The 27,146-nt window shown below is 34.1% G+C and overlaps 1 protein-coding gene across 2 annotated transcripts; it reads right to left on the bottom strand.

Moving 5' to 3' along the window:
* Positions 1–26,136, bottom strand: LOC143238801 (uncharacterized). Of its 2 annotated transcripts, XM_076479341.1 has the most exons (15): positions 24,510–26,133; positions 17,523–17,703; positions 16,990–17,060; positions 15,704–15,790; positions 15,073–15,261; positions 14,538–14,647; positions 13,821–13,938; positions 13,375–13,582; positions 11,146–11,294; positions 9,917–10,081; positions 8,075–8,149; positions 7,465–7,556; positions 5,081–5,189; positions 3,525–3,992; positions 1–2,855 (listed from the first exon to the last, which is right to left on the bottom strand). In XM_076479341.1, the coding sequence occupies exons 1-15, from the start codon at positions 24,577–24,579 to the stop codon at positions 2,737–2,739; spliced, it is 2,211 nt and encodes a 736-aa protein (XP_076335456.1). In that variant the 5' UTR covers positions 24,580–26,133; the 3' UTR covers positions 1–2,736. The 2 variants fall into 2 exon arrangements, with proteins under 2 accessions (XP_076335456.1, XP_076335457.1); XM_076479342.1 differs by lacking the exon at positions 8,075–8,149 and having other exon boundaries at positions 24,510–26,136.
* Between the last annotated feature and the right edge of the window lie 1,010 nt (positions 26,137–27,146).

Genomic DNA, 27,146 nt, shown 5'->3' with positions numbered 1-27,146 from the left:
TGGATGAAAAAATGTAAAGTAAATATATATTTTTATAATGTGCTCTGAATTATTATCATATTGATATTTACACAAGACCTTATCCGTCCGACAGATGGCACTTAGTCCGAATCCACTTACGTACCTTGTTTGTTTGCCCAAATTTATATTGACTTCGGTTTACATATTTATTAGTCTTTGAATTTCCTTTCATCGTTAAGTAAATAATACAACTTATAGAAAATTCAAACATTTATTAGTTCATTAATCGATAATTATGATGACATGAACTTAATAAAGATTGTCACAGAAACATAATTAAAAATGTTTTCCTTAATTCTACTTCCGAATGTTGGAAACGTCGACTCAGTTTGATGAATTACTCTAAATAATAAAAAAACCGTAAAGTTTAGAGCTGAAATACAAGTAATATCAAGAGAAAAAAACAGAGTAACTGAAATTCGAATAATGTGTTTACAAATTTTAATATTATTTTTCAACAGCAATACTTTGTATTGCATGCCTATTGAAATTCATGTATGCAGATACTAAATTAAAATAACAATACCTAGACATTTACTGTTCATTAAAAGAAGACAAAAAAAAAAGATTCATCGAACAATCTGAAGAACATAGAATTGATTAAATATCTTTTTTCCTTGGTGCGCGCGCGCACACACACATTATGAACAATGTTTATTTAATTTACCATGAGGGGGTAAAGTTGGGAAAAGAATGTATTAAAATTCGACAAACTGAAAAATGCTACATTTGAGAAAGGTTGCAAAGGGGAAGAGGTCCCCCTATACACGCCCAGAATTTAACACTAATTATAAAATTCACACTTAGCAAACTGCCAATTACATCGCCTTCTTACCTTAACTTACATAATCTAACCCTAACGATATTACAACTTAACATAATAGCAACAGATTATATATACCTTTTTTACTCTAACCTTACATAATCAAGTAACCCTTACTTTACATAATCTACAGATTCATTGTTTCAGATTATTTCATTCACCACTAACGTAAAATCTACTGCGTTGGTTATTTTCCACGGCCTAGCCACGAACTTAGTATTATTGTCACAAAATTAACACGGTCAGTGTAGAATATAAACAGTTTTCCTTATAATAGATGTATATACTTCAACACAAGTCTAAGCAGATAGATCTTACAATTTTATCCAACTCATAACGGTGGTCGTTGACTCAGTACAGATCATACACTTAACACAGTCGCTATGGGATATATAAATATCTGTTTTTGTCCTAATATTACACTGTCTATTTATCTCACTATAGATATTTAGAACTATATCTATTATGTTACAAAACGAAACCTTGGTAAGGGTTTAGTTTAGAGAGGAAGAAGTCTGAGGAATTCTCTCCCCAACATAGGTGGTCAGGAACATTGTGGTTCTTCGTCGCCGCTCATGGAAGATTATTTATCTGTACATGGTGGGGTTTCCTGTATTTTAATTTGGCTTGTTTGAGGCAATGAAGTGAGGTGGGGCAGTATGAAAATGTCGGGTGAGACTAAGGCGGCAAAAAGGAAGTGAACAAGTCTGGAGCCCACCGACAGAAAAGAAGTAAGCCGCTGAACAACCCCACGATAATCAGTGGAACATCCCATAATCAGGGCCACGTAGTGGCTGGAATCTATAAATCCAAGTGCCTCAGAATTTGTTTGGGGGGGGGGGGACTGGAGTGCCCCTAGAAAACCCACTTTCACAGGACAGGCGTCCTGTGAAATGTTCTGTAATGTGTTATTTTTTTCAGATTATATACTAACTTGTTTTCAATTGTATTTCCTATTCTAAGAACTGTAACGCCCTTTTCTGCTCCCAAACCACATCAGACAAAATATACGAAGGTAACGTCGTCTCCCGACCCGACGGAGACTATATTTGGTGGCTGATAAGTGAAAGTGATTTACGTTACAGTCGCAAATTTCAAAAAACTACTCACTTCTAAACATTTTTCTATAACTTTAATATAAATACATGTAAATCTTGATTCATATGTTGTTTTTCAGACCTTATGTAAATGAAAATGTGTAAATTTGCCCTTTTTTACATAGAAAATAGGTTAATTTCTAATTTTCATTATCCAGGTCACAGAAGCAAAGTTTGAAGGGAATAATGATCATTTTCTGTACTTTTACAACATAAGCAATTAAAAAATAACACATACTATCCAGGAACAAAATTTGTGTTACATAGTGTTATTTATAGTAATAGCTAGATTAATATATTACAGTAAATTTCTTAAACAGTAACAACTATATTGGCCTAAGTGATAGGCATGATATGTGTATCTTTGCATGAGACAAGCTTGCTTTGGTTTTTAGAAATATTGCTCAACAGGCCTAACTTTATCAGGTGTTCATGGGATAACGACCGAAAACACCGCTAGTAACGACACTCATAATGTAAACTAAGATTTTTATTGACGATTTAAGCGAATCTTCTAGTGAAAATTATTTGATAATCGACATTGTACTGTATTATACGCATGCTTATTCCTAGTAGTTTTGTATTATTATTTTAAAGTGTCGAACCTTGCTGTATTTTATCCGTTTTTTATTATTGATATTTGTTTACAATCAACCTTCGTAGGTGTTCAAAGATTCAGTCACCAAGAAATACTGAGTATTCTCAAGGCACCATGGATTTTGTTAGGACTAATTCTTCTCCATCGTATGAGTTTGGGCTTGATGAATCTCAGTTTAATATTCTGAAATAATCTTTTCACCCTAAATAAACATGGCGTCTGTGACTGAACAAAAGTGTCGAACAGCATAGCACAAGGGTGTAAGGTGTTGAAGAGCTAGACACACCCTTGTTGTTTCTTCTTGACCTGGGACGACCTGAAATATAACGGAGTTTACTGGAGTGGATGTATTAAAGGTAAGTCACAGATGTGCATTCATACCAAACCTAAAACTGAGTATCAGAATTATTACAATTGTAAGAATCTCTCCCATTAATAAGTTTGGATCGACTAACACTAAAATTCAGGGTCGATCTCAATGATAGGAAAAATACATACAGTTTATTGTACAGATTAATGTTAAGCGACGATACTGAGAAATTAGTCCGACAAATCTTGAATAAAAAAAGTAATATAACATGTCCATCAGATCAATTCTACAAAGTTTACAGGTTTGAGTCGTATTATTTATTAATCAGAAGTTCATAGGTCTAATTTTCGTAGATCATCAAACCACGCTCTTAGCCAAGTCAAACACTGCCTAAAAACCATCGACGAAACAATAAGAACTGAATACTGAGAAAAAATAACAATCTTATACCCCAACGTTTACAAAAAAACAAAGAAACCTCTTGGTATGTGGGTCTCTACAATCCTATACCTTAACTTTTATAACTCTTGGTATCTGGGTCTCTACAATCCTATACCTTAATTTTTATAACTCCTGGTATCTGGGTCTCTACAATCCTGTACCTTAACTTTTATAAAAAAAACCTGAGTCTCTATGATAATGTGGTCTGCACTTGTTAAACGTGTATTTACTTACCAGTGATGGGTCTCCATGATGGGGTATTGAACCTTCCCGGATACTGGTAAGAGTTTCTCGTGTGTTGTTTAGGCCCATGGTTTGGATGCTGTGGATGACTGACTAGAGCAGGTCTCCATGGTTTCCTTGTCTGTAGCACTACAGTAGGAGGAAAGCTCTTCCGAGGGGGCTGGATGGTACCAGATGGTCTCCATGGCTGTCTAGTTAGTTGATGTCTATTCCCTGGATCATTATGAGGTCGCTGGGTTACGTAAGGGGGTCTCCATGAAGGTCTGTTTCTTTCGTGAGGTAAACCTGACTTATTAATTTTTGTTGGTTGAGTTACATAGGGTGGATTCAATGGCCATCTGGTGAGTCTGAAGGAAGGGGTAAAAGTTACAGGATATTTGGGCAACTTAACTTTAGGCGAAGGTCTCCAAGGAGTTCTTGTTGGCATATATGATGTTAGAGGGTTCCATGGACACGTGGCTGAAAAGTTAAACAGAAGTGTGGACGAGACTTGAAACGTGAAATCACAAATCAGTATATATTTCTTCAATGTCCAGCATTAGATGAAGGCATCACTGCATGATATTATTTTGAGGTTTTTATTATTTTATTTTACTAATATTCTTCTAAAGTACAAACAAACTTCAATGATGTCGTTTGCTGTGTAATATAATAATATATGTGGATTTAACCATGGTTTTAAACAATGTTAGTTCTATACCATAAAGTCAAATTCCTAGTTTTTGACACATGGGTGACATGTTTAGCACTTGTGCACACTTTGTTTCATAAAAGAAAACGTAGAATTAAAAGAGACAATATTTCTATGAAAAGACTCTTTAGTTATTTCCATGGAAACAGAAAAACTGGCACAGCAAAAGGTTCTGAAACTGTATACTAAAATCAAACAGGAATAATGCCTTCCATACACACGAGGAAAGAGAATCTTCCAACCTAAAATACTATTTTGGTAGAACTGGACTTTCCACCTGGTATCATTGAAGTTAGCACAGGCTAACAAGCCTTCAGTCATTCCTCGCAATTGATGGCTGTTTTATGTGAAAGATGGCCCCAGACATCCTTACTTATAGTAATTCTAGTTGATCATAATATATCTGTTACGTCTCACTCCCCCAGTGCAGGTACAATATAGTTTATTTGGAAAGTTTGTCAAGACGTGTTTATTTGAAATATTTCTGTTTTCTAAGAGTGGTTTTCCTATTTTTGCAGAAGCTCCTTATACTTTGGAACACGTTCAAAGGTCAGTACAGGTCAAGATAAGTAGAATATTTTAAAATGTTTTTCTTTTATTTGGCATCGTGGGTTACGATAATATAATTTTGTTAGTTAGGTAACAGAAATGGGACAAACATCGTTTAGCAAAAAAAAAATCGTATAAGGAAGCTAAAAACTTCACAGCCAAGATTATTGATAGGGCACGTTTACCAAGAAAAAATGATGTTCTATGTTTTATTGCAAACTTATCATTCCTGGTCAGTTTTGTACCATCATAAAGTAAACATTTCTCCCAAGAGACATATCTGTCCTACGTCTTATGTCCAACTTACCATTCCTGGTGACTTTTATTCCATAGAGGAAAGGATCTTCTCCTCGAAGACAGTTTTGTCCAACTTCCTTTATGTATGCTTCTTCACCATTTCGTGATATTTTACCAGACTAATAAAGAATATTTTTATTAGTTTTGTATAAGAAAACACAAATTGCCAATACGTATCAAAAACACTTCAAGTTATACTGTTAAATCGTTTGAGTTATAACTTAAGTTTATTAATAAATATTTATTGGCGTAAGAAATAAAGAAACGGTAGACTTTGTCTCACAAGCAATAAAAAAACATATTTCAATTTAAGATAATCAAGTGCTGTGGTGATACTTATAGTGTGGTGAAGTCTGATACGTCAGTTAATTTAATTAAACGGGTCTTTATATATTCTTTGTTTGAGGTTTACAAGTATGCTGTTTCAAGTTGTCTTTTACTCCCCGCAGTGAACCAAAAGTTATGGTTGTAGATGAATTCACTCCCAGTGTTATTACTCCCTCTAATAGGTTTTAAGGTTCCACAATGAATCTCAACAATTGGAAATTAGTTTTAACTTTGAAGAACGAAGAATGTTTAAAATAAATTTAGTTTGATAGGGTTACAACAACAACAGAAACTACAAAGATATGAACAAATGGTTGCCAGTTCTTGACATAATTCAGTCCAAACTAAAACGTATTCCTTCTATTTGGTATTTTCAAAATGAAAAGCACATTGTTATTTAAAAAATCTAAACGATCAAATCGGAATAGAGTAGTTTCAGACAAACTACAAACCTGAAGGTGAACATATAGTTAGTATAGATGCATTCCCAAAACGGCTAGTATGGGTACTTCAAGTAGGTTTCTCGTCATCACGAGTCAGTATAGATGTTGGCTGTCAGGCCACGCAGACGTTTCGGCCAGCGCTGTCCAATCACGCTGTTGGTCTTCCTGTACACAGACCACCATCGCCGCCACTTACTACGATATCTCTCGTCATGATTGACCGAACACTCTACGACTACTCTCCCCCACGAATCATGGACTCGGTTCGCTGGTGCAAGCCTCAAGTACGCCCACTCTCATAGAGCTGGATCATTCCAACCCACGATGACCTCAAAGCTGTGGGTATTCAAAGCTTTCTCAAAGAGAAAGACTGTGTGGAGGCTGATCTGGCTTTTATTGGGGGTAAACAAACTACTAGGGGAGGCCGAGTTCCATCACCACAAACGGGATATATCCTGAACAGGATTGACTCATCATCACAGATGAGACGTATCCTGAATAGGACACACCCATCACTACAAACGAGATATACCCTGGACAGGATTCACTCGTCACTACAAACGAGATATACCTGGACAGGATTCACCCATCACCACAGACGAGACATACCCTAAATAGGACGCATCCATCACTACAAACGAGATACCTACTCTAAAATCCATGCTATCCACAGGATCGTCTTAAATAAAAACAGAAGCCCTTCCCATTATATGTTGTATCCAGATTTGGACAGTAGTCATGTAGACTTTTCAGCGTGTGACCAATGAAAGTAGGATTTTTCGGGTCACTCCCCTTTCGGCTCACATTCAGTTCTAGTTTGTTCGTTTGTTTGTTTTTTGAATTTCGCAGAAAGCTACTCGAGAGCTATCTATGCTAGCCGTTCCTAATTTAGTAGTGTAAGATTAGAGGGAAGGCAGCTAGTCATAACCACCTACCACCAACTCTTGGGCTACTCTTTTACCAATGAATAATGGGATTGACCGTCACATTATAACGCCCCCACGGCTGAAAGAGCGAGTATGTTGGCGCGACGTGGATGCGAACCCGCGACCCTCAGATTACGAGTCGCACGCCTTAACACGCTTGGCCATGCCGAGCCCCCCAATTCTAGACATTTAATTTATAGAGTATCCACGCCCTGATGGCCTATAAAGGCCTTTTGTTTCTATAACTCAGGAATTCACTTCACATCTGCCCAAACCTCAAACATCAAGTTCAGCCCCTCACCTGTATCAAGAATAGGGGCTAAAGAGGAACTAAAGAGCCACTGAGCACCCCCGGTAACCTTCCGAGATATTCAGGTTCCACGTCCTCCTCACAAATATATTAGTTTATTGTAATGATGCGTTATTCAACAAAATAATTTTAAAATGTAGACAGTTTCCAATTTAAGTAAGTCCGTTATCAGAGTAACAGTCAATCCTATCATTCGATTAAAAGTTGCTACTTCTGGTGGCGGGTGTTTCTGACTGGTTGTTTTCCGATGGCTCACAGCTCAAACACAAGGAAACGTATCCCCGAAACCTAGAGTTAAACCCGCCATGTGCATAAGGTGTTTTTATATATGTTTATTTGGGTAAGTGAACGTTCTACTCCATTTTTTTTTTTATAAATAATAACTTACGAAACACTGGAAACCTGGAGTATCACGTCGCTGGGTATAAGTATACAGAACTCCATTTTCTTCCCAGTTGCCAAGACAACGATATTCTCCTTCTAGAAAAATAAATCTTTATTAATTCAAATATTTTTATTTTTAACTAACAAAAAACAAACACCAATAATAAATCCATTCTCGCCTCGATTCATCTTTCGTGCGGATCTAGGAGACAGAAAAATTTAATCTTGCAAGGTATTCCCAGTATATTTTTTAAAATTAGTTTTGAAATTCGATAAAAAAATATATATATAAGTTGACGTAATATTTCTACAGATAAACTTAATTATTTAAATGAAATACAAATCTGTTCTTTAAAGTTCACTAGCAATGTGGCAACGTTTGAAAATATTTTAAACGTCGAAAGCGAGGTATTCATTCATCCTGAAAAACGAGAGGAAAGTTCTCTTGAAAAGTTTTCAAATATGTTGAATAAAAACAGGAATGTTTTTTTAAAGTGTGAAATTATATATTAATAACAGAAGTTTCATAGAATATTTTTCACTGTTATTTTCCAGTAAAAAATGGATAGACCACAAAAGTGAAGTACTTTAAAATTATAAATATTTGTTCTTACGTTTAGGTTTGTGTTGTTGGTGTCTGACATTGTGGAGTTGTGGCTGGTGGTACCAGTCGTCTCTTCTCTTGGTAGCTAAATTTAAACACTTCATTTAGAAGAAGAATAAAAAAGGAAAACTTTAAATTTTTAAATTTAGAATACAATGATAGCAGGAGTAACTTACTAAAGGAAATTGGGGAAGGGGGAACTGAAAATTGTTTTGGCCTGGCTTTCGTGGAAAAGGGGTTATCTGTTCCTAATTTAGCAGTGATAGACTAGAAGTAAGACAGCTAGTCAACATTACCCACCGCCTACTGTTAGGCTACTCTTTTCACCAACCAACAGTGGGAATGACCATCATGGCTAAAATGGCGAGGATGTTAGGTGTGACGAGTTTTAGATCTGCACCCGCATATTGCAACTCGAGTGCCCCCTACCCACCAAGCTGGACATTATTATTAAAGTATTCGTGTGATGGTTACTAAGTTAATGTTTAGTCAGTAATTTACCAATCATTTTGAAGATTTTTTTTTTTCATTTGCAGTTAGGCTTACGTCAAACATTGCCATCGCAAAAATTCGTAACATGATAAGAGCTTAAAATAAATGTTACAGATGATAATAAAACTGTATTATATAAACCTGAACACTTTCAATTGGGGTTGCGTCATTAGAATGACAGTCATTCCCACTTCTTTCTTATTGGTAGCCGTTTCAAGTGGCAGGTGCTGCCAAATTACTCTTCCTCTAGTCAACAGTTTAGGACGATTATTCCTTGATTTTTGGGGTCTTTGGCTTCACTGTTTCAATCTTTGTATTTGCAAAAACTATAATTAAGGTGAAGAAATAATTAAACCAAAATGTCAACTGATTGACTCAAGGTGGCAGCTAATAATGAAATCTAGATTTATTCGTGGTACTTACTATGGCAGCTAATAATGAAATCTAGATTTATTAGTAGTACTTACTGTGGCAGCTAATAATTAAATCTAGATTTATTAGTAGTACTTACTGTGGCAGCTAATAATGAAATCTAGATTTATTCCTGGTACTTATTGTAGCAGCTAATAATGAAATCTAGATTTATTCGTGGTATTTACTGTGGCAGCTAATAATGAAATCTAGATTTATTCGTGGTACTTACTGTGGGAGCTAATAATGAAATCTAGATTTATTCGTGGTACTTATTGTAGCAGCTAATAATGAAATCTAGATTTATTCTTGGTACTTACTGTGGTAGCTAATAATGAAATCTAGATTTATACGAATTTCTAAAATAAAACTTTGCTCGTTGTCTTCAAACTCAGAGTTTTTTATTGCAACAATTATAAGTCCATGTTTATTTTGGACTATGCAAGTTTGTTTGTTTGTTACACAATTTTCGCGTACATCTACATGAAGAGCTCCTCAATTATGAACTGATAGAATATAGACGGAAAGCAGCAGGTTGGCCTCACTCTCCAGCTAACTCTTGAGCTACTTCCGTCTGAACGAATAGCAAGATTTGGAGGTCAGTCACCTGGAACACCAGATTGTAGGGGGTATTTTTTGTTTTATTGTTGTTTTGTTTTAGCAGCAATGAGTGGCTCAGAATTGTCTTTTTTTAATCCTTCAGGGAAATTTCAGAAGTAATTAATAAAGAAATATGTATAAATTATACCGAAAACAGTTCTTTAACATCAATGTAAAACAACATGAAGGCCTTGTTCTAATAAAAATAGAAAAATCTAGGACAACCAAGATTGTTTACTAAAATATTTATAACAGAAAGGCGTTCGTCTTTTTTTGTTTATTTGGTTTTTCATTCTGAATTTGCAATATTTCTTACTTCATTAGGCTTAACCGTCTGAGTATCACTAACCTTCGTTTGAATACAAGTTGTTCCCACAATCCCGAATTGAGTAATGTAAAATATCAGGATTATTACAGTCGGTAGCCAGTTTAGCACATAATGTTCCTCCACCAGATGTCATTCCACTGTAGTTTCCTGTGATTGGACAGGATTCAGGATGAGTGACATCTAACCCTTTAAAAAAAAAGAGAGCAGATTCAGCTAAAGCAGGCTAAAGGTCAGTTTTAATATTTCCGTTTATCAGTTAAGGTTATCGCTTGGATATTAAATTATCAAGGTTAATAATTCCTAACTACCAAAATATTAACTCTTTACTACTGAGGTTAACAATCCCTTTACTGTCAAGATTAGCAACCCTAACTTCAATTTGGAATTCTTTTAAGCAGGATTAGAGTAAATTAATCTATGGTCGTGGACAAATACAGCAACTGAAAGAGTTTGACCTCCTGAGTCTAAAATGTAATTAAATCTCTAATCGATCAAGAAATGACGAAGCTAGGAGTTACAAGTATGTACTTGAAAACCACAAATCCTAGTATAGTATTTTTGTCGTACATTAAACTTTGTATTATGCTTTTGTTCCTACCGTTTACGTGACTCACGCAATAAACTATTTAATAAAGTATGTCTCTAGTACTGAGTGGCTCAGCGGTAAACCTTAGGGATTAAAATGCTGAAATCCAGGGTGTGATCCCTGCAATGAGGACAGTGCAGCTTTTTCTAGTAATTTATCAAAGTTTTCTCACACTGATACTTAGAGAAGTACAGTCTCCCTAGTGGACGTTTCATAAACTACCTATTTGTTATTTCACATTTATACAAAAATAAGAAGTCACAATAAAATTTAGACCTTAAAATTCTAAATATAGAGGTGAGATTAACATGTTAAATACACACAGTGTGGAAAGTAGTGTTGGCTTTACGGGGTGCACATGGGTAATTTCACCCCGAGTAAAAATTATCTCTGAAATATTTTAACTATTTGAATTAAAGTGCAGTATTTTCCACTTTAATTCATTCTCCCAAGATTTATAATACCACACATATGGAAAGGTCTGGTGGAAAGTTGGCAAAGTTTAAAGCTTGGAAGCGTGCTCACACTATAAGATTTATGTCAGATGATGAGGCTTGGACTAGAGATTCACCTGTCTTTACGTCAAATACAAAACCAATGAATAAATTATTGCATCATATTACATAGAATAATTCTAAAATAAACAGTAGGAAGGCTGACGTACTTCCTAGAGTGACCCACGTGTTTGACCGGAACATGTGATGACCACAAAGTAACTGCACGTATCCACTACTTGGATTATCTCCCAATTGTAGCTCCAGGACGTTACTGGAACGTTTCTGAAGCCAAATACAGTTATAAGCTTCTTGTCCACTGTGAAAGTTAACCAAATAAAGATAAGAAGAGGTTATTAGAAAATGTTTCAGTAAAGAACCACATTGTGATAAAAGGATGTGAAAAAAACACGTGAATTTAGACAACGTATTAGAAATGGGATATTAACCTGTTCAGTGCCGTAGACGAGATAACTCGTCCAAGCCGATCGGTAACACAGTGCCACGGACGAGTTACTTCGTTCTCAATAATACCTAACTACAACGCTAGATGTCAGCACCATACAAGTATTTGACCTATTTACAAATCGTTTCACTTTCGATCCAAAATGGCGTCCCGAAAAACGTTACAAAATGAAGAAGCATTACAGTTGTATTATAGCAGCTGAAATATTTGGCAATCAACAGGTTAAAGAAACACCTTGATTAAAAATATATAATAAAAATGATATTGAATAAACATCTGAATTAAGACTGTAGAGTTACAAATAAAGTAAACACTTTTCACAAAAGTGAAGTAAATGTATGGATGGCATTTGCATCATCGTTACATAATAACACAAGCAAGAATTAACATATATCTAACTATTCAGTTATTACTGAGTTGATACAAATACCATCCCTACTGTCTTATGTTTGAAGGATTTATATTATGCATTCCTATATTAACTTCCTCCTTTTTTTAAAGGTTTTTATTTACTTGTATTTTCTTAATTTCGTGTTTCAAAAGACACAGGAAGGTTATATTTATAACCAAGTTCTAAATATAATGAGGTTCCAATTGTGCTATTTATTGTTTATCTATTATTGGTTGGTAATTCCTGTTTCATCCTGTTCTTAAGCTTTTTAAAGTTACATAGAATTTCTGTAAGAAAGCTAACTTCAAGGGGTAATGATAATATCGTTTACACTAGAATTATGAATTTTTTAAATTACTACTACTTATTAAAAATACTTATAAAAGCGGATACTTCGTTTAAAACTGTCACCTCAGTGACAGTGGTTTTAAAAAACCATTGTTTTTTGTCATCACGTAATAAAAAAGAAACAGAAAAAAGAAAAACAACAAACTCAAACTTTTTACTAAGATATTTACAGATATTCAAAGAACCTGTGACTCCGTCATTATACAAATATTGTTATAAAAGGAAATACTGTGTAGTTATAGGTATTGTGGTAAAAAGGAAACACTGTGTCATTATAGATATTGTGGTAAAAGGAAATACTGTGTAGTTATAGGTATTGTGGTAAAAGGAAACACTGTGTCATTATAGATATTGTGGTAAAAGGAAACACTGTGTAATTATAGATATTGTTATAAAAGGAAACACTGTGTAGTTATAGTTATTGTTATAAAGGGAAACACTGTGTAGTTATAGTTATAAAAAGAAACACTGTGTAGTTATAGGTATGTAGTTATATGTTATAAAAGGAAACACTGTGTAGTTATAGTTATTGTTATAAAGGGAAACACTGTGTAGTTATAGTTATAGTTATAAAAGAAACACTGTGTAGTTATAGGTATTGTTATAAAAGGAAACACTGTGTAATTATAGATATTGTGGTAAAAGGAAACACTGTGTAGTTATAGATATTGTTATAAAAGGAAACACTGTGTAGTTATAGTTATTGTTATAAAAGGAAACACTGTGTAGTTATAGTTATAAAAAGAAACACTGTGTAGTTATAGGTATTGTTATAAAAGGAAACACTGTGTAGTTATAGTTATTGTTATAAAGGGAAACACTGTGTAGTTATAGTTATAGTTATAAAAAGAAACACTGTGTAGTTATAGGTATTGTTATAAAAAGAAACACTGTGTAGTTATAGGTATTGTTATAAAAGGAAACACTGTGTAGTTATAGTTATTGTTATAAAGGTAAACACTGTGTAGTTATAGTTATTGTTATAAAGAGAAACACTGTGTAGTTATAGTTATAGTTATAAAAAGAAACACTGTGTAGTTATAGGTATTCTTATAAAAGGAAATACTGTGTAGTTATAAAAGATGATTAATTTTATCTTATGTATGTTTTACATCTAGATTTAACATAAAAATTGTTAAAAACTAAATATTGCCCAACGTAATACAGCTTTCATTCTATATTTATTTAACTCACCACTGAGTGATAGTATAGATGTGGTAATGCTCAAATGGAGTATGAGTTTCCTTGGCAACGCACCATCCAATGATCATCTGAAATCTTCGGTGATCCTCATAGATAAATTTATTTCCCTTCACTTCGAGGTTTTCCCACCGACCTTGAAGCCAAGAGGGAAATTCGCATCTGGCAGTGAGAACTGGAGCTGGGAGACTCCGAGAAGGAACTGAAATAATATCTAGAAGTTATTCATGAATTTGTACGTGAATATTAAAAAGCGATAATAAGTAATTCCGGACAATATTTTAGCTCTAAATCTTAACATGACAGAATTACTTTTAAGAGTTGTAATAGGCAGGAATACAAAATTATCAGCATGTGTGAAAACAAGTCATTAACTTGAGAGTTAATGTTAACCATCCATTCATGTTACCAGTTTATAAAACATTAAACCTGATACTTACGAGGAGTTAAAATGAACGTTTCATAACCGTCAGAAGAACTCAAAAGACCCGAGACGCAAGTTGAGTCCTCCGAAAGGGAAAAATACACTTGGCCAGATATCGTATCTTGTTTGTAGAGCTGAAAACAGGGTCAGTAGTTGTGAAACTGAATTAATAATTATCTTTAAATTATTTCTACGTTAAGGATCAGTTTGATGTTAGATATATGTTTGTTTCTTTAAAAGAAGAGCCACACTGGTCTATCTGATGTGTATAGGACCATATAGTATTGTACACAAAGACTTCCTGCTGCCCCATTGGAGGACACTGGAATGACGCTCAAGATTTTTTATACTAATCTCTCCAACCGCAAAATGAGTTTATTTCCTCAGATAGAGTTCACACAAATGTCTAAGTGAGATTATTTTCATACTGATATACAGAGTTTCCAGAAACAACTACGTCACCTCCTTTACTACTATCAGTAGTTAACTACGACGGTGTTTTATATTTAACATTATCTAACCGTGTATTCTGATGATATTAAAACATTTCAGTTTTAAACAAACCAAGTCAACAATATATAATTAAAGTAAATAGTAAGACAATAAAGAAACTGATTTTGACAATATCTTTACATTCACCTAATCAAATCTATAATAAAGTTTTGAGTTGGAAAACTAGTGACTGTCCTATATTTACACACCAAATACACTTATACAAATAGTAAAAACTTACCCCACACCGAAATTTTGGTTTCCTTTCTGATTTTCCACTCAAGTCCATCAGCGCCACGTATCGATCGTTGTTTGGTCCTTGCCAGTCTCCCAGACACAGATAACTTATGGCTAAATAAAGAAATATGGCCTAAGTAATAGTCAGTAACTCTGTTAGAGTTAAGGAGAACTACATGAATTAATTTTGTTAATTTGTGAACAGTGTGAATGTTAATGAACAAGTATATGTTCCAGCACATTTAGTGGAGGAAGTACAATCAACATATCCTCTGTCATCCAACTAGAGAAATACCATCAGAAAACACTTAGATTTGAAAGTGAAATTTCCTCTTATTTGTTACAACACAAGATATTTCAACAGTAATTTGTTTATAGAAGAGAAATCATCCTACAACTAGCTTTAGTTATTTTCAATGTACACACAATACGTCATCTTTACATAAATAATTGGAAAGGTATGATAAGAAATAGAAAGTGTTGCCATGACGACAGCTGCTAAGATATCGTCAAATCACTTGTGTAAACATCTAACTTACAAGTATCTGGAAAGTTACACTGGTGAAAGTGTAACTCCAAAGCGTTTCCGTATGGACAATTGCTGAGTTCAGAGTATGGTTGGTCACAACGGTAGTTTCCGTTGCTGCCATGAAATGTAAAACGGAATCTTCCGTTGATTGGACAGAAAACATTTTGTATAGTAAATGCACTTTGGTGGTCTTGTTTTCCTATAACAAACATTAAATTTATGATACTATCACATGGACAAAACCTACTTGTATTTATTTATGATACTATCACATGGACAAACTTTACATCTATTTATTGTCTATATTGTCTGGCTTGTTTAGCTATTTTTACTGAGACAAATAGCAAATATTGCAATTATCCTCATTAGTTGGCACTGTTTATTGCCATATTGTTTAAATAATGCTATTATGTTAAAATATTCATTAGGTTTATAAAAAAAACATATTAAAGATTTGCTTAAAAATATCTGTTAGTTTTAAATTCTGTATTCCTGGAATCATTGACACTGCCCTGTCTCTAACTAAACACGATTTTATCAATAACATAATACTGTTTTGTGTTGCAGACAAAAACTGCATCAAAAGAAACAAAATTATGATACCATTTTGTGAGCTTCCGAATCATAACATTTTTACTTACTGTATAACATGACTTCCGTAAACCCTTTTTCTCCATCAGGGCATGACACAAGAGCTGCCTCTTCGTTGGGGTGACATGTCTCCAGTTCTAAATAGTATATTGTTATTTTAAATATTATATCTATTATTTGATATGCAGAGCATTTGAAAAGTAAATAAATTCCAAATTATATAAAAAAAAGCCGTTGACTATTCGGTTAAAATAATTATTTAACTTCCGTAATTCTTTCTTTTACCACAAAATATCGCGTTTCATCTACACTAAGTCATTTAGGAACGTTATATATTTGCTCGTTTTATTCGATTATAATTACACAGTAAGACAAGTTGTTTAATAATTTACACGGTAATAATAATAAAATTGATTTATTGTTAATTTAGGAAACTCCTATCACATAGCATAGGCTTCAGACGGCACCCCAGTATCATATCTTAGGAGAAGTTAAAAAATTAGCGGGGATGTTAGCACTTTAATATAAATATTGTTGTTGATTGGCTGATGGTAGAAAGACCAAATATTGTTGAGGAAATTCTTATCTTTGATTCATTCACCCGATATGTATTGTTGGTTTTTTTTCTACACACTGTACTTATAATTTTGTCTTTCTTGTTGGGGAGCTAAAGAGGTTTCCATACACTGATAAAATTAAAATTAATTAGGCCTTAAATTATTTATAAAATAAGTTTTATCGAAAATCAGAACGTTCCAAAGGTGATTGAGAAAAGAAACTGTTATAAAGAAAGTTCTGAGAGTTCATTAAATATTAAATTACTTCGTGATTGAGAAAAGAAACTGTTATAAAGAAAGTTCTGAGAGTTCATTATATATTAAATTACTTTGTTAGGAGTTTTGATTGTAGTGTTCATATTACTTTTGCATGAGAGGTAATTCTGAGGAGTTATCACGCTAGCAACTGCGGTTACATACCTGTGATGGATACAGGACAAATGAGCTCATTACGTAACTTCGCTTAACACAAGCAATTGTTGCTTTAAACCAAGAGTTTTGATTCTACGTATGAAGTAGGATAATGAATAGACCACAATATTATAATATGTTTAGTACCAATCATGGCTAATTTCGTGAGGTCTAACTTATCGAGTATATTCAGTTCCTTTTCACGTACTGTTGACACGTCCACGTATACTAAATACAATATTTTGTGAGGTCCATCTCACTGAGTATGTTCAGTATTTTAACACTAACTATTGACAGGTCAACGTGTACCTAATATAAAACGAAACTTACTTTAGAAGGAAAAAAAACAGATTTAAAACAGAAGTTACCTTTTATGTGAACCTGGATAAAGTTGGGTGTTTTCCACGTCAGGTGGAAACATCGCATACATTTCTTCCATCTAATACATGACAGACAGGCATGAAATTATCACTCACGAGACATATATGAGAAAATAATAATGGTATATCTGCAAATGTGACTGGTTTTAGCCTTGTTCACTGATTATAAAAAAAAGTTATTTTTATATGAAAAAAAAGTGTACAGTAATTCTGTTAGTTCTACATAATAAGCGGGTTATTCAAGAAAATAACGAACTAATAATGAATGTTGTTAAAATGAATAGTGTTCAATAAGTATTAACCCTAATTCTGATGTATTTGTAACATAAATAAATTTACTGAACGTATACGCCTCACCAACCACAACTAAAGTCTGTCGTAATTAGCCGGTCTGAATAACCTTTTTACAAACGAACGGCCTCGTCGGCTCTAAACAAAGCAGATGTGTTGCCAAACTCTTACAAAAGTTGGTAATTTCTGGTTCTTAATTAGATTTTGTAAAAATAGTTGAAATGATTTACTTCTCAGAAAGGATAACATTTTTCCCATCCCGTCGATGACAGCGCCCCCAAGGTATTACCGAATCCACCTCTACTATGACGTCAGAGTACGTTACATACTGTCCACCAAAGTCAGGAGAGGCACGAGATTGAACAACGTATGGACCTTGTAACTCCGCAGGAAAATAACATACTTCAGAAACTGTAAAATTACAGATGTTTCTGTTAGAAGATATTCCTTCAAAGGCATTAGTAATTGTCTTATATCTTAAGCCTGACTTTTATTTTCAGACAAACTGATTAAGATTTTTTTTTTTCTGAAATGAAATGTAATAAAATAATACTTCAATTATAAAATGTTAATAAATAAGTCCGAAGGCTTATAACACTGATTTCTCTCAGGACATAGTACAGATAATCCATTATAAAAGCTTTGCCCTTAAGAACAAACAATAATTATCAATAGATGAATAATGTTTTAAAATGTTTACACAGAGTGTATCCGTGCCAATAAAGTTGGTGCTTTAGTAGTAAGAATTTAATTATTTCCCAACATTTCACAGTTTTAAATCACGGAGGTAAAGTAAATTATTATTTTAAAAGTTTCAGCAATGTCACCACATCATCAAGTACAGAACGCAACGCCCTATCATGTTCTGTCTGAAGACCGTGCATCTTAGTAATAGTGTTGAAGCGTTGTGTTTTTTTGTAAAAAAGCTCCATGGTAAGGCTATCATGTCCAAAGCACATCAGTGCTTCATGTTTTCTTTCTATAAGCCATCTAGTGTCAGTTTCAGCCCGATTGCATAGAGGTATGTACGTGTTTTATCTCTTGATGTGATCGGTATTTCTTCCTTTGAAATAAAATCAATTTCCATTTCATTTCTACAACTGTTTGAAGTACACAATGACTGAATGGAACGTTTCAGTGAAAACTTTGTGTTTGGTCTCGTATCCGGACCGAGATCCTTCATACTATGTTGTGAGAAACAGTAACTTTACCAACGTCTCACAGTTTCAGCTTACGTAATCTTGACTAGAGTGGCGATTTTAATCGATCTTAGGTGGTCATTCCTGTTGTACTAATCCAATTAAAATATTTTACCTTCATTCTACATATAAATAAAAAGTGAGGGAGTGAAAAATTAAGATAAAACAAATTAGTTTAATTAAATTAAACCTTGAATAATATAGACAGATATCCTCTCACCTAACAGCTACTTAAGTTGTTAGGCTTAAAACGTAATCGTCCAACCTATTACTAGATCAGCTCGTTTTAATTGAGAGAACCTACGATACACGTCAGGACGGCTACCCTTACTGGCAGCAGGATGACTCACGTGTATAAACAGAAGCAACTCAAAGTAATTTTTTAGTACATATGAATGATTTTGAGTGTGTATTAATCACAAAATGTTCAACAAGTATAAAGTTCATAAGTATATATTAACCTTGTAAATCATTTTAATTTTCACAATTTTTTCCAGCTTTTCTTAACACCCCCTTCCCCACATATACACATACAGTAGCTCAGCTTTTAAGTCTGAATGACTATTACACTAAAAGCCGGATTTTGATCCCATTAGTGGACATAACACAGATAGCCTCACTATTTATTTTATCCTATTGTTAAATTAAAAATAGAAGCAAAACGTCTGAAACTATAATTTTTATACAATTTACAGTTTCTTTTAAATTTGTGAGAAAGTGACGAACAGTTTTGTTCTATGAAATGTTACGTCAGGTTTTTGAACAGTTATTATACTTTTTAAAGTTTCAGTATCTAAAGGCTTTATAGAATTATTTGTTACAATACTTTCCTGGTGAGACCTGACATGGCCAGGTGTTTAAGGCTTTCGACTCGTAATCTGAGGCTCGCGGGTTCAAATCCCCGTCGCACCAAACATGCTCGCCCTTTCAGCCATGGGGGCGTTATAATTTGACGTTCAATCCAACTATTTGTTGGTAAAAGAGTAGCCCAAGAGTTGGCGGTGGGTGGTGATGACTGGCTGCCTTTCCTCTAGTCTTACACTACTAAATTAGAGACGGCTAGCGCAGATAGCCCTTGTGTAGCTTTGCGCGAAATTCAGAAAACAAATTTCCTGGTGAACACTAGAGAAACGATTTCTAGGGAAATAAAATAATAAGTATCGTAGCAGTAAGGGCATTAAATTAAAAAAATATATATATATTCATAAGACAAATTCACAAAGTATTCAGGTTAATTTAACTTTAGAAACAACGAAAGAAAATTAAAACGTTTTATTTTTTAATGTTAAATTATAAAACTACACTTGTGGAAATCACCGGTCTCAAGCGTAAAAATGGATTGACAAATATCATATCTAATTTATCATTTATAAATTTATAAAATTTATAAAACTCTCTAAACTTATGAAAATATTTTTAATTTTTAATAAACCTTGTTGGAAATAATGAGGCTTAATTCTTCTAAAAACCTGAAAGAGGACGTATCGTAAACATGGATAAAATCCATGAGAAGTGGCAATTAAAAACGTTACAACAGGTTATATATATATACTCTTCAGGTTAGATACCCCCATTAGTTATATATACCCCACAGGTTAGATACCCCCATTAGTTATATATACCCCACATGTTAGATACCCCCATTAATTATATATACCCCACAGGTTAAAATCCCCCATTAGTTATATATACTCCATAGGTTAGATACCCCCATGAGTTATATACTCCCCACGAGTTAGATACACCTGAAAGAATATATATCCCCTACGAGTTAAATACCTTCCATTAGTTATATACACCCTACGTGATAGAAATGTTTATCAAAAGGTTGAATCCTGTACACATGGAAAGATCGAAATTCTTCATCAAACTTATTTTAAAATCAGTTATGTATTGTTTGTGTCAGAAACGATTTTATTATATCAAAATAAATTACTTATTGTTTGTGTCACAAATAAATTTGTTGTTTTATAATCATTTACTTGTATCGAAAATCATTTTGTTATTATAACAGCCTGTTTCGTTTGTAGAACAGTTTCAATATCATGCCCTTAATATTTTGAAGTGATAAACTAGAAGGAAAGAAGCTAACCAACAATCTTGGGCTGCTCTTTCACCAACGAAATGTGTGATTGACCATAACTTTACGACGCATCCACGCCTGAAAGGGCGAGCACGTTCGATGACGGGAAAGGGACCAACATAACAGTTTTCAGGAAAGAAATATTTTCCTTTTACGTACTTAATACTAGCCTGTATTGTACAGCACTGAGGTTGTTACCGGATACATATTCATACAGTAAAAGTTTATTACCATCTGGTTTGCTGTTAACTTCCCCTGGTATTTAAATATGCTGAATGCTTGTTTGTCGCTATATGTTAGTTGGGCGATGTCTGATTTACATGGTCGAAACACAACCCCCCCTTCACCTCCTTCCGGTTGGAATTAACTTTTCTGATTGTAACCAGGAGACATGACTCATACCGCTGAGTTCACGGTAGTGGTGAGGAGTTGAAAAGAGAAATGATGCGTTTTATTATCCGTGTCATTATCTATAGCTACATTTGATCAGAATTATTTATAAAATGTTTCTCGTTTTCTTGTGAGAGAAAGTAAATACGTAAATATGGGAGAGGAAATTAAGCCTGAAAGTGAAAAAAATGAATATATTTTAATTTCAAAAATGTAACATTTATAATCAAAATAAATTGCTTAGTTTTAAACGGCCAATGACAAGAGTTTGAAGTTAAATGAAATTTAATAATGATACGAACATAACATTAGCTGGCTAAACGTTAACAAATTTATCAAACTGAATTAAGCCAACTCTCGAGTATTTTCAATGTTAACGGTGTTTTCGGCCGTCATCCTAGAAGTGCACTACTGTGTTCGGTCATGATTACAAATTTAATTAGGGTCTAATGTATTTCAAGCATAGCTACGAATTAGTTCTATGTTGATAACAATAAGGTTCAATCTGTTTAATCACCGTTTCATCCTTTACACTAAAATGAATGTTCGATATAAGCAATGAGAAATAAAGGTATCACATAGTACATACATATGATTATTTCAACTCTTAATCGTTCTACAAGGACAAGGCTTGGCGCAATGTTAGAATTCTGGATTTCGAAGCTGGCGACCAGCGTTTAAATCCGAGCAATACCACAAATTATTGTCCCCGGTGGGACAGCGGCAAGTCTTCGGATTTTCAACGCTGAAATTAGGGGTCTGATTCCCCTCGGATGAAACAGCAGATAGCCCAATGTGGCTTTGCTATAAGAAAAAAACGCACACATTTTAAAATATTTCCCGCTTTTTAGGCTGTTGATGGGTTATAAGTATAGCAGTCAATGCCTAAACATTGCTGATGGGTGGTAACGTGCTGGTGACTGATACGTTTTTCATAGACACAAATACAATTGTAAAAGTGCTCTAGTGATCAGGTGCTAGGTTTACGGACTTACGATTCACCCTCATGGTCTTATTGTGGTTAGCTTTATTATGTACAATTTTTAGTAAAACAAGCTGTCAACACCGATCTACAAACAACGACTGGAGTCATGTGTATACGTCGAATATTAGTTTGAATTTCGCGCAAAGCTACACACGGGTTACCTGCGCTACCCGTCCATAATTTAGCAGTGAAGGACTAGAGGGAAGGCAGCTAGTTATCACCATGAAACTTTTGGATTACTATTTTACCAATGAATGGTGGGATTGACAGTCACAGTAAAATACTCTAACGGCTGAAGGAGCGAAGGTGTCTGATGGGACAGAGATTCAAACTTGTGACCCCCAGATTGCGAGTCGAACGCCCTAACTACCTGGTCATGTGACGAAGAGAAAGATTTTATTGCCAGGTTGAGCTGTGCGTCGACAGATAACGTACACACAGTTCTGTAAACGTTAGAAACCCGGTACATAACTAACAGACATTTCTATAAACTGCCTCTGTCAGCGACCTCTCCCACGTGTAACGTTTTATTACGTTACTTGGAGACACGGTTGGAAAGTTGGACAGCTGAGCTGTCACGTCCTCGTTTTCGAAACGGAAGGATACATGGGTGAAAAGACTCTATTGTCTAAACCTTTATTTTCCTCGGCGGTGAGAAGGTCGTGACACCAATATAAATAAAGTCTAGCTTCTTGCATGTTTTTGTTTTATAAACTATTTCGGAACATATATAGCTACTGACGTGTCATTTTCATTAATTTCCTGACGCTCCCACTATTTTACTTTATATTTATTTACATGTTTGTCTGGTTTGTACAAAATATACGACACGTTTTTGAAACAATCTCGGCTTTGGATTGTCAAATAACAAACAGCGAAAACGTATTTGTGTTGTCATGGTAACGATGAAGAAGATAATTTTTATGTAAATTCTCAGAAATATTGAAGGATAAGATGGTTATTATGGGATTATTTTTAATTTAAAATATGCATCAATGATTATATGTGACAGTAAAAAAAATTACTTGGCTGAGGGCCAAACTGACAAGACTACATTTTTCGCGAGGTTTACACTTCATTAGATGATATCGTAACATGTTGGTTGTCAACTAAATCAACAATTTGTATTTTACCTTCCAAATGTTTATCCAGGTTTTAATTTTAAGATTTATTGGACAAGTTGCCTTAAATAAATCGTTGTGGAGTATATTGTGAGGATATTGATGAGTAAGATAGAGTTATTTTGTCAGGATACTGATAAATAGATTGAGTTATATTGCAGGATAATGATGACTAAGATGGTGTTATGTTGTAAGGATAATGATGACTAAGATGGAGTTATGTTGTAAGGATATTGATGAGTAAGATGGAGTTATATTGTCAGGATACTGATGAATAGGATGAAGTAATGTTGTCAGGGTATTGATGAATAAGATGGAGTTATGTTGTCAGGATATTGATGAGCAAGATGGAGTTATGTTGTCAAGATAATGATGAGAGTAAGATAGAGTTATGGTGTCAGGACCCTTACAAAAAATAGAAATATCATGTTGTCGAGATATGAGGAAAGAAGATGAAGTTATCTGGTTGTTATTGTATTATTATTGGGCACTCTGACAGTAATGGTAAGAAACGAAAATGTATGCGGCCCAGCATCGCCAAGTGGGTTAAGGCGTGCGACTCGTAATCTGAGGGTCGCGGGTTCGCATCCCCCTCGCGCCAAACATGCTCGCCCATTCAGCCGTGGGGACGTTATAATGTGTCGGTCAATCCCACTATTCGTTAGTAAAAGAGTAGCCCAAGAGTTGGCGGTGGGTGGTGATGACTAGTTGCCTTCCCTCTAGTCTTACACTGCTAAATTAGGGACGGCTAGCACAGATAGCCATCGAGTAGCTTTGTGTGAAATTCAAAAACAATTAAACAAACAAAATAACCTCTAACTGTGTATAATATATTCAAGTTCTCGAACTACAACAACTGAACCACGTATTTAGACTCAACACATGTTCTGATACTTTCTGTTGGAAACATTGCTAAACGAGGTTACGCTGTTTCTAACATTTATAGAAGTTTCTTTCCATCGAAAAACAGAGTTCGCACAACATAACTTCATGCTCTAATTCCTTTAGCCAACTACAGATGATGTTATTCAGTGTAGATCATACACCAGTTAGTTACCAGTGTGACGCACATCACTTATACACCAATTAGTTACTCAGTTATAATTTTATCTAAACTGAAGGAAAAGTTAATAATTGGTGTTTCTTCATATTATAATTATACCTATGAATCATATAACAGTTATATCTACAAATTACATAACAATTATAATATGAATCTTATAACAATTATACTTATGAATTATTTATATACGTAATGAGGTATTTCTTATTTCTAAACACAAATGTTAGAATAAACCACAAGTTTTGTGAAGAATATTGAAATAAAAACTGACTTCCCTGTTGTTAGCATTAACTAATGAACGTCCAGAGATAACATATGGTTAACTAACACCAAATGAAACAGTTTACAAGATTCATTAACATATTCTAAAAATTACCTGTGAACATCAAGGAAGACAAGCTAAACCACCAACTGATAATGGTTCGCCTTTTCTGTAAATATGACATCTTATTTTAGATGTTTTCTACGAACACGTCAAGTCGTGATTCTTATTGTACATGGGTTTAACACGAGTTTCCTATAACCCCAACTTTCTTTTCTTCGCGACCTTCATCTTCTAGGTTTTGATGATCGGTAAAAAGATACTTCTTCCATTGTTTATTTTTGATTTGAGGTTTAATAGTGTATTTTTCACTATAATTTCGTCTTCTCTCTTCTTCTCTAACCCTGCTTTTCTGTGATAACAAAATCGTCTTATTTGGTCAGTAGTGGGCTTCGTTATCTTGGATCTGAGGTCAAACTCTTCTTAGACCCTCTCGCTGGAATTATTGTGGTCTCGTGCATATATACAATGGTATCACTTTCAAATTTTATTCCAAGGGTCCTCCGGATATCTGGTTGTAATGAAATGACGTCACTTTTGAGTTTTATTCCATTGGTCCTCCGGTCGTTGGTTTAAATGAAGTTATGTCACTGTTGAGTTTTATATCAGGATTCTTCCAGATATGTGGTTAAAATGAAGTGATGTCACTTAAGTTTTATACCAGGGGTCCTCTCGATATGTGGTTTAAATATTCGCGCTCGTAAATCGCTATATTTTCTCTTTTGTTTAGACTATTTCATTTTACTTACGATGTTCTATCGTGTTAAACCTGTGTCTACTTTCAGGTGACATAACAGTGAATAAAACAGACTACAAATAAGGTAAACCTTTCACAAATGTAACCAAGCGTCTGTTATGTATAATAGCCTGCGAATGTTCAGATACCAGCAAACAACATCTACCGTTTCCTACTGATGACAATATACTGATTGAAAGTAACTGATCTCTGTACATCAGTCAAATTGCACGACACGTTTAGCAAACCAAGCCTTTTTTCCCGGACGTGTGTCGTTAGACGTTTCCGTTCTTCACATAATAAGAAGCAGAATTTGTCAGCCTTTATCTCTGTGTTCACTTGTCTGATCACTAATGTTCTCTAGGTGTAGTATCCAGTGATGAAAAAGTTTTGCAACATGCTACTTATCACTTTTGGAAGTTTTTCATACATGGTGTGGAAATTGTTGCAGTATAAATATGCTTATTTGGTTCTCAGCATGCGCTGCCATTTTTCCCAAACTAAGTACTATTTTTACAGTGTTCTACAGTTGTTGCCCCTTTCCTGGATATGGTGTGTAAGCAGCAGGTGTACATGTAACTTGTGTTGCTTTATAAGGCTGGATTCTTTACAGCAAGTGTCTGTGATTTGTTGGTGGTAAATTTTAACAAGAAATGGAAAACACACAATCCACTTGTTTTAAAATAATATATTCAAAACAAGTCTAACTTAAGTACAAAACCTTTTTACATTATTGGTTATCACAGTTGTATCCAGAGTTCTAAATAATTGTTTCTTTTCTGTCAAAGTCTATATAGGTGGGTTTGTTTACTTTATAACAAGACAAATTGTTCTTTATCTCTGTTATTACAATACAACTTTGTAACTTTCACTTTATAAATCACCCATTATAACTAAACTAACAATCATGCAGTGTAACTGCACTTTTCTTTTCACTAACTTGTTTCACTTGCTCTCTCTACCTACAAATATTTATAGCACATGAGACTAAACTCTACAAACATCTAGGCCTCCAGTAACAACAATATTATACACAGTAAAAAAAGGAAACCTCAAGTAAAATGACATCAACAGTATCACAAAAGTCGAGTACAATAACTAACCAAACTGCATACACAACGTATAACTCCTATACAACATCTATGTAGCAAAATTTGTCATAACTATTGCTTTTAAAAATAATTAACTTTTAACACTTTTATTATTAAAACTAAATAATAACTCTTAAACTGAAAATTCTTTTGTATCCAATGATTGCCTGTAATTCATGGATGCCTTTTTCTACTGACATTTTGAGCATATATTTCCACATTGTACTTACCACAGCTCAGATACAAATTGTTGCAGGGCTTTATTCTATGTGATCTTTGTGCCTCATATTGATCCATATTTTTTTGTTTTATAATGCCATTAAGTATAATGGATACCGTCATCTTAGAAATTCTAATTCCAAAAGCTGAATTAATCTTTATGATACGAGCATATGAATATTTTTGCATAGAAAAAAGACTGTTACATACTCTTCCTGAAAAGTAATAAATTTTCAATGATATCACACTACCTATAAAATGTTAAGCAGTGTAAGCATATAACTGTGGTACATGATGTTCCATGCAACATTATACCATTTGTGATTTTCACTTGATTTGCAAACTTGCATATTCCAAATATTAATGTAATATGTTCAACTCTGTGTAAATTCTTTATAATTCAACCATTGTAGATTAAAGTATAATACAATTCTTCATAAACCACAGAACACTGAAATCTGGAAAAGTTTTTAATTTCATGTGAGAACATTAAATGCAATTAACACAATGCCCTTCATGCTGAAAAAGAATGAATAGCCATAGAAAATACTGTAAGTACATAAACTTTAACTTAGTCATTTCTGGAGCAACGTAAAACATTACATTCCAACAAAAACATGCACTAAACCTACAAAGCTACACAAT

The sequence above is a fragment of the Tachypleus tridentatus genome, chromosome 13 (genome assembly GCF_004210375.1).
Source record: "Tachypleus tridentatus isolate NWPU-2018 chromosome 13, ASM421037v1, whole genome shotgun sequence".
NCBI classification, from domain to species: Eukaryota; Metazoa; Arthropoda; class Merostomata; order Xiphosura; family Limulidae; genus Tachypleus; species Tachypleus tridentatus.
The sequence above is the reverse complement of the archived record's forward strand: the minus strand, read 5'-3'. Positions and strand labels throughout refer to the sequence as shown.